At 38.0% G+C, this 13,250-nt stretch overlaps 1 protein-coding gene across 1 annotated transcript in view; it reads left to right on the top strand.

The window, feature by feature from the left end:
* The first annotated feature begins 1,542 nt into the window (after positions 1 to 1,542).
* Positions 1,543 to 13,250, top strand: part of LOC113122876 (polycystic kidney disease protein 1-like 2) — a 29,364-nt gene continuing 17,656 nt past the window's right edge. The window contains exons 1-19 of the mRNA XM_026294516.1: positions 1,543 to 1,855; positions 2,546 to 2,704; positions 2,807 to 2,995; positions 4,578 to 4,688; positions 5,009 to 5,156; positions 5,810 to 6,039; positions 6,160 to 6,350; positions 6,922 to 7,141; positions 7,288 to 7,415; positions 7,568 to 7,718; positions 8,567 to 8,685; positions 8,807 to 8,951; positions 9,093 to 9,854; positions 9,978 to 10,120; positions 10,207 to 10,380; positions 11,117 to 11,254; positions 11,495 to 11,641; positions 12,094 to 12,218; positions 13,096 to 13,216. Coding sequence (XP_026150301.1) covers positions 1,543 to 1,855; positions 2,546 to 2,704; positions 2,807 to 2,995; positions 4,578 to 4,688; positions 5,009 to 5,156; positions 5,810 to 6,039; positions 6,160 to 6,350; positions 6,922 to 7,141; positions 7,288 to 7,415; positions 7,568 to 7,718; positions 8,567 to 8,685; positions 8,807 to 8,951; positions 9,093 to 9,854; positions 9,978 to 10,120; positions 10,207 to 10,380; positions 11,117 to 11,254; positions 11,495 to 11,641; positions 12,094 to 12,218; positions 13,096 to 13,216 — 3,714 coding nt within the window. The remainder of the gene's footprint in view (positions 1,856 to 2,545; positions 2,705 to 2,806; positions 2,996 to 4,577; positions 4,689 to 5,008; positions 5,157 to 5,809; positions 6,040 to 6,159; positions 6,351 to 6,921; positions 7,142 to 7,287; positions 7,416 to 7,567; positions 7,719 to 8,566; positions 8,686 to 8,806; positions 8,952 to 9,092; positions 9,855 to 9,977; positions 10,121 to 10,206; positions 10,381 to 11,116; positions 11,255 to 11,494; positions 11,642 to 12,093; positions 12,219 to 13,095; positions 13,217 to 13,250) is intronic.

Raw genomic sequence — 13,250 nt, forward strand, 5'->3', positions numbered from 1 at the left:
TTTCTTATTTGCATTATGAAGAGTTTGATAGTCAACTTTTTGTCTTTAGTTATCTTATTGTCTGTAGTTTAATTGAGCACAGGTTGTGACCTCCAGTGGAAAGAAGGACTTGAATCATTCAGAGATTCTTATATGGGAGCAGTTCCAGAACTTCCCAATGAAGTGCTAAGATCAAAGAATGAACCTTGTATCTTTTAAGGAGTAGCTCCTGCACAATTTTGGTTTAAATTTTTTAGGTTGAGTTGTACTGGAAGTAAAGCTCTCCTGAAAGTAACTTCAAAACTAGAGTTCATGCTCTTATTACTCTTCTTTTTATTACTGTGCCTCTTGGATTGACAAGCAACAACAGCATTGTAAATGGCTGAAGATTGTGGCCACTGTCAAAGGATTCTTTGCCATTTGATGGAATTCAGACCCACCGAGCAATCAATGCCAAAATCAAACCAGTGCGTCACTCCTTTCAGTCTTCCAATTGATCCAAGTGAGTTTTAACAAGAGAAACCACATGAGATGATCTGAGACATATTCATCTTTTTCTTGTCCTACACAGCATGGCAGGAAAATCATCATCACTGCATCACAGAGAGCAAATGCTTTTGTTTATTTGGCAGAAGCACTCTGTACTCTATTGACAGTGCCATTTGATACTAAGTGGTGTGAGTCAGCTACAGGATGCGGTATATTTAAAAAACAATATACAGTGTGTCCAAGCCACATAGAATCTTAAGAAACACTAAATGTCAATGAAAGACTGGCTATGTCTTGTTTTTTATGCAATTGAATTTAATTGGATCTAAGTGGAAAAAAACAAGGGCTGTCATTATGGGGTTTATACAGTCATATATTAAGAGTTTTCATGAGAACGCTCTTCAACAGTTGCCTAGTTACACAATCACCACACAGAGCACCATTATCATCACTTAGGTAGCATGAACAGTGGGTTATTCAAGCTGTTTTGCTAAAAGAAATAGCTGTCTGTTGCACTTGAAAAGGACACTGATGACCACAACCATGAAGTCATATAAGGCAATCCAAAATAATGAGCTACAAGATGCCAAAGATGCTCTGTAATATTTTAACAGAAAAGTGGTTTTCTTTTCTCTTGAACTGGGATACATTTATCTCATTGACATGTCATTATTTAAAAGAAATTCTGCTTCAGTGTATGAATAAGCACTTTGTTTGCCCAATACAAAAAAATGTTGAGTTTGTAATTGACTGGGTAAATTATTGTTAAAACCAAACCGCAAATCAAATCACATGGCATCAGCTTGAAACTAATCTCCTAATGTTCCTTTTGTTGCAGCTCTGTGTGTGTACAAAGACAAGGCATTCATTGGTTTTTGAGAATGACTAAGTAAACAATGTCATCTGTACACAGATAAAGGCGTGGCTCGGGCCAGACCCATTTAAAGCCAGGTTGTGTGTTTGTATGAAAGCATTAGATGAAAGGCTGAAGTTATATTACTTTTTCTAGTTAGTGATTGCACCAAGAATTTGAAAAGACGAATATTTGTTTTTTTAAATTTACAACAGGAAAGGATGTGCTGGAGGATTCTGTTGATGTTAGCGTCACTCAGTTGTCGGTTCCTTGCTGAGGATGAGATGGATATGACTGTTTCATGTCCAGAACACCAGAAGGCCTTCGGACGTTCCTGCTATGAATTTGTGGGTCTCCAACTCTCTTTTTTCAGTGCCCAGGCTTGGTGTGAGCAGACTGGGGGACACCTTGCATTTATCTTGGATGAAGACACTCAGTATTTCATACAGAGACACCTGGACCCTGAGAAGGATGTGTGGTTTGGAGTAGCACCCTCAGCCTCAACAAACCTTCAGTATTCTTCAGCTGCTGAAGGTAAGAAAGCAGAAATATGTAAAACAGCTTCTCTCAAGCAGATGGCCAAAAGCTTATGTCCATTTTAGACAAGTTTAAACCTACAGTACCATGCTCAGGAGACGTGTAATGTAATTAAATAAACATACTTTCCTGTGTTCAATAATAATAAGCTTTTAAATATGTGTAGTCTTGTCTTCTGTAGTCTCAAGTAATACAATGAGTTGTATTTTTGAATATTAAGGTTTTTTTGAAATGTAAAAACTCAATTCAAGGGTCGCTTGTGGTGTAGCGGTAGTGCGCCCGTCAATATACGCAGGGGACGCCGGCTCGACTCCCGTCATATATAACCTACATGTCTACCCTTGCTCTCTCCCCACTGTCCCATCAAATAAAGGCAAAAACCGCCCCCCCCCCAAAAAAAAAAAAATTCATATGTAGTGTTCAAAATATTCTCCCATTCTCAATATGAGGTAGTAAAGGAATAAGTGAATGAATTCACATCCATATCTGCTTTTAAATATTTCAAGACTAATTGTTCTATCGAATGTTCTTATTAAAGATAGCAGCAGGACAGACCATGCTGGACTGATTAAATATAAGCTACAGATAAATACATGTAATGTAATAAAACACTCAGCACAAATGTCATTTACACGCTCTCCAGGTCAGATTTTACATATGTTCAACAGTGTTTTGATCCATCCTCAGGTCCCCTTTCTTGGCTGCATGGTTCACGTATCACCTATTCAAGGTGGATCAGCAGCCCTCAGCCAGGAGCCGCTTGTGGACACATCCTGAGAGACTCAGGCTTCAAATGGGTAGCCACTAAAGACTGCAACAAAGAAATGCACTTTATCTGCCAATTTGGTAGGCATACTAATTCATACTCTGGAAAATAAAAAAAACAACATAGTCTGTAAAGAATTACCACTATGATGAATTACCACTTTATTTTTGTATTCTTCCCAGATTCTGGCAGCTCCATTGTGTGTGCAGGTCATAACACCACATTGCAATGTGGTTCTGGTCAAGTGTTAATGATAGAGGGCGGCTTCTATGGTCGTAAAAACACTCATTACTGTCGATCCCCACTCTCCCCTCCAACAACATCCACACAACATCAGTGCAGTTGGGTGGACGCTTTAGGATCTTTAACAGGTAAAATGCAATAAAATATTATTCTATTGCATTATTTAATTGTCCATCTTGATGTGATGTACGACCTATTATGTAATGCACAACTGTAAACCGAGCTGACCAGCATAATGATCCCTCTAATCTTCATAATAGATCCTCTCATTTAATCTGTTCAACTCAACAGAGAAAAATAATAGGAACACACGCTTATGATGCTTCATGAAAGGTTCTACATAGATGAAATCTGCAATGAAATTTGACTCTCTTTTAAAGGACGTATTTGCCAGATATCACAAAGCACATGATATTGTACTGCACATCAATATTTGAATGAAGAATGCATTAATGCCCATTTATGAAAGAAAAGCCACACAATAGCTTTAAATCTCAGTAGCCCTAAAGATAAATACATAACCGCCATCCACTTTACAGTAAATATTGACTTCTGCATTTAACTGATTGCAGTAACAGACTATCCATCTATTCATTTTCCAAACTTGATCATCCTGTTCAGGGTCTTGGAGCACTGCAGCTTTTCACAGCCTGCAGTGGGTAAGAAAACAGGTCAGGAGGTTTATTTAAATCATTTGTAATGACATTAATTACCTGTTCATTACCTCTTTATGACAATCAGCAACGCTGTCTATATCATTGGGTAATTCTGACAGTTTTTGTCAGTACTGTGTGACTGTGAAATGGGCTATTAACACATTAGCATATAAAATACAGTTCTGCTCATAAAAATACATACCCTGGACAAGTACTGGCCATTTTTAAAAGTTATAAATGATCACACAGGAACCGGAACCTTTTCTTATAAGGAAAGTGGTCAGATAGTACTGCATCTTCAGCGATTATGTCATTATGCTTTTAAAAAAGCAGACAAGTCCTGCACGTTAAGTTATATTTTGCAAAAATTGTTCTCAAATTGTGCCAGGTGTATGTAAATTCATGAGCACAACTGCTCTTTAGTTCTGAAGTAAATTTCTCATAATATTTAGTATACTTTTCATATCCCTGTCTTGCATGTATTCACTATTTTTGTTGGCAAAATGAAAATTCACCAAGTGGAAGATACAGTATCATCACTGTCAGACATTAGGGATATCTCTTCGCTGCTTGTTTTTCTTTTTAAATTTATGTTGTGAATGCTGCATAACACACATCATCTCTGTTATATCTCTTGACTGTGAGCAGGTCTGTGATGGCACAAGGCACAGATAAGCCTACTCAGAGGGCCCTCTGTTGATCTTTTCCATACTAGTACAACTAATGCCTGCACTGCATGGGTGTGAGCCAGTGAGTGAGTGAGTTAGTAAATGACATGAGGCTGTGTGTGAGTGTGTGTGGGTTAACATGAAGTGCTTTGTTTTTGAGCTTATGTTAAAAGCACTACAAAAGTACAGTCCATTTATGGTGATGATGATGATGATGATGATGAATGCTGATGACTTTATTTGCTGCCATTTTTAAGATTGTTGGTTGAGAAGCGTGTTGTTTGAGCATCGGCCTTTCAGTATGAAGTAATCTCTGGTAAAGCTTTTTATGATATCATTGTCATCGCTGTGTGTTATCAGTTGATGTTCTTAAATGTGTTTGCCAGCTCACTGCCATGGCCGTCAGAGCTGCCAGGTTGCTGAAGTCCTGAACTCCTTGGGTGAACCCTGTCCTCTGCTGGGGAGCTATCTGTCTGTGGATTACCACTGTGAAGATGGTCAGTCACAGTTTTCTTAGCCCAGCTCAGTTATGAATATTTGAAGGGGAAATCACAGGTTCCATCCCACCTTTTTTGAAGGTGGACATAACCAGGGTCAAAAGTCATTAGAGGACTCAATATAGAGGCACACTAAGATAAAGACTGATGGCACTAGATGCCATTTCCAAATATAAATCTTTGCAGATATGCTCACAAAAACTGATAATTAGCCTTAGTGACACTTTATCATATAAAAAGCACCAGTGGAAATAATATAATTAAAAATGGCTGAATTCCATGTTGCGTTTGTTTTTTAATTTCTGGTCATTTCCTCACAGGGTTCACACTAACAGTGAACACTATGGCTGCCATCTTTACTGACGTCACCATCAGTGTAAAGCGGCTCTTGCATTTGTCCTGGGGATACCTTAGCTGCAAGCTCAGTACAGGAGATGGCCATGTTATTTATTTGGACAGTCCAGAAGAGTGAGTAGGAACTTTCATGCTTTCCCCAAACATGGAACTGAATGATACTATGTCTTTGACTCTGCTGCTTTAATTTCTAATGAATCCCACAACTTTAAGGAAGTGCAGTACCTCAGTATTAGATCCAACATGGATGCTTTCAGGGGTAAACAAAATAACACTCAAACAGCAAAATGACATACAAAGATACTGTTTTTGTCAGTCTGTACTACTGTGGATAGTACACTGTGGTCAAATCTTTCTATGCAATATTTACATTATTGGTTTTAGAGTCCTATCTATATGTGGTATGAATCAAAAATTTACATTTTGCGCCAAATTAAAAGCATGATCCATGATTCATATGTAGAATAGACAAAACAGTAACCAGACTCACTTCGACCAACAACAAACAGAAATCTCATACCACAACACATCTTATCTTGAATTAGCCTCAGTCACCATGCTATACCACCATGACATTAAAGACCAACATATGTACTAGTAATTTGAATATAGCTCCAGTTTTTATTTTAAGAAAAAGATTTGTGTGTATTTTTACATACTGATTGTCAGATATTTAACTTGAATGAATGTTTTTTTTTTTTTTTGTCCAGAAAACAGGATAAACAGCCAACAGTCACTATTTAATGTTTTTATGTAACTTTTCTCAGGTTGGAAAGCAGTGTGGTGCACAAATATACTGATCCAAGTGCATTCGTTGTGACACTTGAATGCACCAGAGATGACATGCATGTTACAATTGATAAAATAATTACCATTCAGGAGCCTGTCTCAGAAATTGGTGTCATTCGATGCTATGCTGGAAACCTGTCTTTTCATGCGGCTCACTGCAGAGCATTGTATGGAGAGCCATTTCAAATTCAAATGGAAGTAAAATCAGGTACAGTAGGTGCCATGAGGACCAGATTATATCATGATTCATCTTCAGTTTGATGACACAGCTTTAAACTATCAGGTTTTTGAGCATTTATTCAGTCATTTTTTTCTTGTATTTCTCAAGGTACAAATGTGACGTACAGGATCCAGAGTGATAAATTGCTGTTGTCTGGTTTATCTGTGGCCAGAGGAAATGTTCCCCACAACATCTCAGTGACTCCTGAGTCGGTGGAACAGCTCGGGCTGGGTTGCCACCAGCTGGTCCTTTACGCATCTAACAGGGTCACATTCCCTGAAGTGTCCACAGACCTCCAGGTCAATCAACTACAAACAAATAAATGTGTTGTCTGTGATCAGTGAAGCTATTAGTACAGTGATGCCTCACTTTTTCATGTTGTTATAACTATGGTAGTTTCAAGTTAAAGAGCTGATTGTAATTAGAGCCTTTTGAAAGCCTTTTAGAAATTAAATTTAACCTTTAATTATAGATGCCGACAGCCAATTAGTGGCATATCTGTAAACACCAGAATGCTGTAGCTGCATCACCCCTTTGAATCTCCTGGCGTCTCCATTAGTCTAATCAGTGTTCAGATACTTTTTAAATATAAATGAAACACATATTACAACAGGAACACATATTCAACTTTTGTATTAAACATAGAGGCTTATCCATTCTTCTCCACATCATAGTTACAGCTGAGGCAGAGTTACATGTATCACAGCATTGGAAATATTTGGCTTTAATGCCAAAATAAATTTTAGAAAAGCTTTTTTTAAATTTACAAATGCATGCTATTTCATCAAACAAACCTTGGAACAAAATGAAATGAGTTGTGTTTGAAATGACATGATAGAGTATTTCTCTGTTTTGTAATTTGTATTGCAGGTCTGTATTTTGGAGAAAGTAGCTGGGCTTCAGGTCTCCATGTTGACAGAGCAGAACGACTGTCTAGACTCTTCTGGTATTGCTTTTGGTGTTTCCCTCGAATGGGGAGCACCTGTGTTGCTTCTCTTCTCTCTAGTAGGAGACAACAACATCTCATTCTATGAGACCAGAGAAATGACTTCAAGGAAGGAAATCTTTTATATTGGACACCAAATTCAAGGTATGGAAGACAAATCTAAGGCAAAATGTCATGTAATACAATGATTTGTGAACCACTTTATACTGTAGAGTAGTTTAAATAAGATTTAAACTACTTTTATTTACATTTTTCTTGCTTCAGCAGCCTTTAACTGTGTTTTTCTACAGGAACTGTACTAGTGACAGTCAAAGCATGGAATGACGTCTCTCTGGAAGAAGATGTGGATACATTTACTTCCTGTGGCAAGGATCCACATGATAAACTAAATAGTTGGTTGAGTTTTGACAAGAGTCCGGTAAAATGTTTTCTTTTTACACTAACTAGTAGTAAATAGTAGCAATAGTAGCAATGTAGTGATGTGCTAAGGAAAAGTACTTACCCCCTCCAGCTCTCCTAATTTTTAGTGTATACTGTACTATTTATACATTTGTTATTTTTCATTTTCAGAGAAAGAAACACATTAGAGTTATCAGATCTAAAACTGATATCAAGGCAACACCTTCAAACTCAGTATCCACAAGAGCTCAAACTATCACACTTTCCATAAGTGACCCATCCTCACTGAACGACGAGGATAAACAATATGAGTGGGAATGCAGTAAGACATATTTTTATACAGTTCTATAAAACTCACTGAGATCAACTATGAAATATTTAGTATTTCTGAGAATATTTTGATGTGTAGCTTATATGTTGATTGTGTGAACCACAGATTTAAAGGTTACAGGCATATAAGTTTACTAAGCTACATCCACCTTAAAAAATGTCAATCACACTCGTGCTAAATAATTTCTGACATACAGTTTTATTTTGGTTTTGTTGTTGACTTGTTGACAAGTCGCCATATATAACCATTAGAATGTTTTACAAATTCAACAGTAGTCCTAATTGTTTTATATCAGCCTGACTATTGCAGTAGTATAATGACTTTCCTTGTTGATTCACAGCCAATCCCTGTAAATGCCAAGGAACATTTCAGGGATTGACTCACACCATTACGGAAAACTGCCTACCAGATCCATTTGAGTTTAATAAATATCATTTTAATGTGAAGAGGAAAAGTGACAATAAGATTGAAACAACTGAAAACATATGCATAACTTTTGCCCCTACACTGAGCTCACCATCTCAGCTAAGGTACTCCATCTTTTTAAATTTATCTTCTCTGATCAGGAAGAGAAACAAAAAATCTCACCTAATCTGACTTAATTTGTGACTCTTTTGACTTCAGTACATTATTGAACCAAATTTAAGGATTTATTTTTCTTATTCATTATGAACATTGTCTATCAATTATTAGTTGTCATACAGTACAGTAGAAATTTGTTTGTTTACATTATAGTCCTATGTAGTTTTACTAGCCAGGTATAGTAAGCATGTAGCCGTGCTAGTTGAGCGTTTACAAAATACCCTCTGTGTTGTACCATAGTCTCACTTGTACTGAAGGCTGCGACCCAGTAAATGAGAAGAATGATGCAAAAATTAAAGTAGAGTGTGCAGGAGACAATCTGTGTTCAGACATCATATGGAACATAAAGGATCCAGGAGACTCCAAAAACTGGCCAGTAAGTTTGATGAAGCCTGAATTATTTGAGACTGAAGATTAGATACTGTTAAATGTAAATAAAGCTTTTACATTGACCTAATCAATTTACATGTTTTTTGTTTTGTTTTATTTTTTTGCAGGAGGAGACAAAGAACTGCTACGAACATGCAAAACAAAGGCCACTTATAGAGAAAAAGAATGGTGGGACTGAATACAAAGTGGATCATAAATATCTTGAACTGGCCAAGTCTAATGGGGATGACGTCACTGTGGTGATAACTTTGGGTGCATAGACTTTAATCAGTAATAAAATGTTGTAAAACTGCTGTGAAATTTTTCTTTCTATGGTTATTTTTTGGTTCCACATCATCTCTGAATTAATTCACATTGGATGGTCTTCTTTTGTTTTCTTTTTTTTCACCACAGGAGGTGTTTTACCTTTCTTCAAAACATACACTATAAAGACATCTGCAGGTTCATATCCTAGCACCCCTGCGCCTCCTGGCACCACTGCGCCTCCTGGCACCACTGCGCCTCCTGGCACCACTGCGCCTCCTGGCTCCACTGCGCCTCCTGGCTCCACAGCGCCTAGCACCACTGCGCCTCCTGGCACCACTGCGCCTCCTGGCTCCACTGCGCCTCCTGGCTCCACAGCGCCTAGCACCACTGCGCCTCCTGGCACCACTGCGCCTCCTGGCACCACTGCGCCTCCTGGCTCCACTGCGCCTCCTGGCACCACTACGCCTCCTAGCACCACAGCGCCTCCTAGCACCACTGCGCCTCCTGGCTCCACTGCGCCTCCTGGCTCCACTGCGCCTCCTGGCACCACTGCGCCTCCTATCACCACAGCGCCTCCTAGCACCACTGCGCCTCCTGGCTCCACTGCGCCTAGCACCATTGCGCCTCCAGGCACCACTGCGCCTCCTGGCTCCACTGTGCCTCCTGGCACCACTACGCCTCCTAGCACCACAGCGCCTCCTAGCACCACTGCGCCTCCTGGCTCCACTGCGCCTAGCACCACTGTGCCTCCTATCACCACAGCGCCTCCTAGCACCACTGTGACAAAAAATCCTGATGGACTCTCATGTATCATATCACCTTCAAGTGGGACAATCTTTGATGCTTTCAGTATAACGTGCCAGACTGAAAGTCCCTGTCCTAAATGTCAATATTGTTTTAAGATTAAGGGCAAGTTCAATCTTTTAATAACAGACTGATCAATATTGTAATATTTATGACAATAAATGACAATATGACAATATTTTTAATCTTGTATTAATCTATCTTAATTTCCTGTTTGTAAATTTTCAGATGGAAAGCAGAGTTGCAGAGTTAAAAATGAAGTGAAGTCTGTCTTCCTTCCAGTTGGAGACAGCAGGTCCAACTACCAACTGCTTATCACAGCGACTGCAAAATCTGGAAGCTTTCTAGTTACGACCACTATAACTACACAGGTTGGTCAAAACTGTGATGATTAAACAGGAATATAAATAAAGCATGAAAAAGCTTCATCCCATTTTCTTATGGCTTTTCTTCTCAGGTGAAGGATCCTGAGTGTTCAGTAGATGATCTTAAGGCTTCAGTGGATGGTGCTGTGGCTCAGCTGAAACAAGGAGGTCTACTGTCAGGAAAAACTATAGGACAGCTTTTTACCTCTGTGGCCAGAAAACTGAATGATTATTCTGACAAGTCAAAAAAAGCAGACAGGCAAAAGGTAAACCCAGATAGTGAAATGACACTTTACTTCTTTAGCAAGTACTCACTTTTGTTGCCAGTGGTTTAGACATTAATGGCTGTGTGTTTAGTTATTTTGAGGGGACAGCAAATTTATACCCTTATACAAGCTGTACACTCGCTACTTTACATTGTAGCAAAGTGTCATTTCTTCAGTGTTGTCACATGAAAAGATATAATAAATTATTTACAAAAATGTGAGGGATGTACTCACTTCTGTAAGATACTGTAACACAGCATGTCCATTTACTAGAGTATACATTTAAAAGACTTTCTATACTTCTATACTATAATATTGTACTTTTTAATACACTACATTTGTGCTACAGCTTATTTACTTGCAGATTAACAATATACATACAAAGGACAGGTTGCATTGATAAAATATGATGCTTTGCTGTAGGTTACACTGTCCAACAGTATATAAAATTCATAAAAGTGAAACTAATAGATTGTTTTTATTGCATCAGTTCTCAGGATCTAAACACTTTCTCCAACGCTAATGTTCATCTGACAATGATCAGATGGTGTGATTGCTGTTAGTTAGCTTGCTTTGTATTTGTAGTCACCTGAGCTGTGGAGCTCTCAGGTTAAATTCACTGTTGAATACTTAGTATTGAACATACTTTATTGCACTGAAATATTTGTCTTTGAAAACCATCTTCTGAATTTGGCTCAAATAAACAAATGCTTGTCAATGATTCTGTCTGTGAAAGCTGCGTGAGCAGATGCTGGACATAATGACTGATGCAGTAAAAGACGCTCCCCCCAGCAGTCCAGAAGAAGTTCAGGAGATAGCCAGAACTCTTACTGCTATCGTCCAAGAAGGCACTGAACTCAGCTTGTCTGCTCAGGTATTGTTAACAACACACTGATTATAATAGATGGAGGATACACCAGTTTTCACTGCATAAAATCATTACATTTACACTGAGGGTTATTGCTTCAGCCATGATTGTACAGTATCTGTATTAGGCAGGATGTTAAGTGAGATAACAGGAATATGTGAGAATGTCCTTAACAAAAAATTAATTACTATTGGAATAATACTTCGCAGAAATATGTCTGACTATGAGAGTTGGTTCCATCACCAGGAACAGGCTTCATTATTCTTTGCAAACGCCAGTTTATTTCTCCTCCAAATGCCTGTGAACAAAGGTGAAGAAAGCATGAAAGAAACATATGATGCGGCCAGCAGTATTGTGGAAGGAGCAAGCAATCTCCTGGACTATTGCTCTGATGTGAGTTGTTAAACCTTAGTGGGATGGGATTACCTCTCTAGGCATCATTCTGTTATTTAAATGTAACTTTGGTCATCCCAGGAATAGTTATAGTAACAGTAACCAGACACCTTCAGTTTATCACACCTGTACCTGTTGATTCCTCACTTACTTGTTGTAGTGACAGGCTCCTACTACTGTGTTTTGTATATCTGTGTTGTTTGCATAAAGAGTGTTTTTTGCTATTGGGTTTCTTTAAACCGGTGTACAAAATAAGTATTTTATAGCAACTGTCACAGGCTTTTCTGTGAAATAGGTTTATTACTAACCACTAACACTGAGATACTTTGAATTTTTGTGTCCAGTGGTGTGTCCAATGACTCACAATATTACTCTAAATGTTATTCAAAATTTGTAAATGTCTGAAAAACTAACAACCTGTCCTCTGCCCTAAATATTGTTATCCTTTGCAGAAAATCGTCTCTAGTGCCCTTCTTTCAGCTCTGCAAAATATACAGAGTGCACTGTTGACATTCAAAGATGCTAATGAGGGGCCGACTATTATCCAGCAACCTAATATTGCTGTTTCTGTCAGTAGGTGAGTTACACCTCAACCACAAGCCATAAAATAGATGTTCAAAGTTTTAAAAAAATATGCTGAATTGCTTTGTGGTGAAGAATGAGACCACCCCACATCTGTATGTGATGTGTAAGGCTACAGCAAAGGAGCTTAGCATGAAGGCACCCCCCAAGTTGATCTAGGGGCATGGCAGGAACAAGACTAGATAAAGAATATGAGGAGTTACTGTGTTCAGCATTCATTTTCTTATTGCCAAGTAAAGCCTTGTTGACAATAACAAACCTAATACTCCTAAGAAATATTTGCAATACTAAATGAAAGTTAAAATCCTTGCCCTATTGCTCTGTCAGAAATAAACTGGTAGAAAATTTATATAAGTTTTTTATTTGATTTTGTTTATTTGATTTTGTTTTGGCAAAGACAGGCTAGTTGTTTCTCCATTTCTAATGTAGTGCTTCACATAAAATCAGTTCTCAACACATTTATCAACATTTTAGAGTTACGGGTTCCTACACATTCAAGAGTGCTTTTGCCAATATTTTGGAAAATATCATGTCATATCAGTTACCTATAATATAATATAGTTAATATGGGCAATGTACTTAATGTACTTACCTAATTTATTTGTGTGTCTCCATAGTTCTTTATGACTTCTTAGAATCAATTACAACAACCCAATCTATTATTTAAGCAGTGGCAGTCTGGTATACAGTAACTCACTGGAAACATATCAAATTAACAGCACACTTAAACTGTAGTGCAATATTAGATATTTATATGTGATAAAACATGTTATATAGACATTTATATATGTTAACAGTAGGTAAAGTAATTATGCAAATTTTAAAAATTCAAAACAAAAAAATTGAATGTGTTTGTTGATCATTTCCCACAGAGTAAATCTGGGAAGTTTGAACGCACAGCCGATAAGTATTCCCAACTGTTCCTGCCCCTCATTTTCTCTCCCAGCACTACCTTCCACACTCTTTCCTTCAGAAGAACCAGTGGACATACGAGTAAGTTGATAAAAACGTTAATGCTGCAATCTTT

The sequence above is a fragment of the Mastacembelus armatus genome, chromosome 21 (assembly GCF_900324485.2).
Source record: "Mastacembelus armatus chromosome 21, fMasArm1.2, whole genome shotgun sequence".
Classification (NCBI taxonomy): domain Eukaryota; kingdom Metazoa; phylum Chordata; class Actinopteri; order Synbranchiformes; family Mastacembelidae; genus Mastacembelus; species Mastacembelus armatus.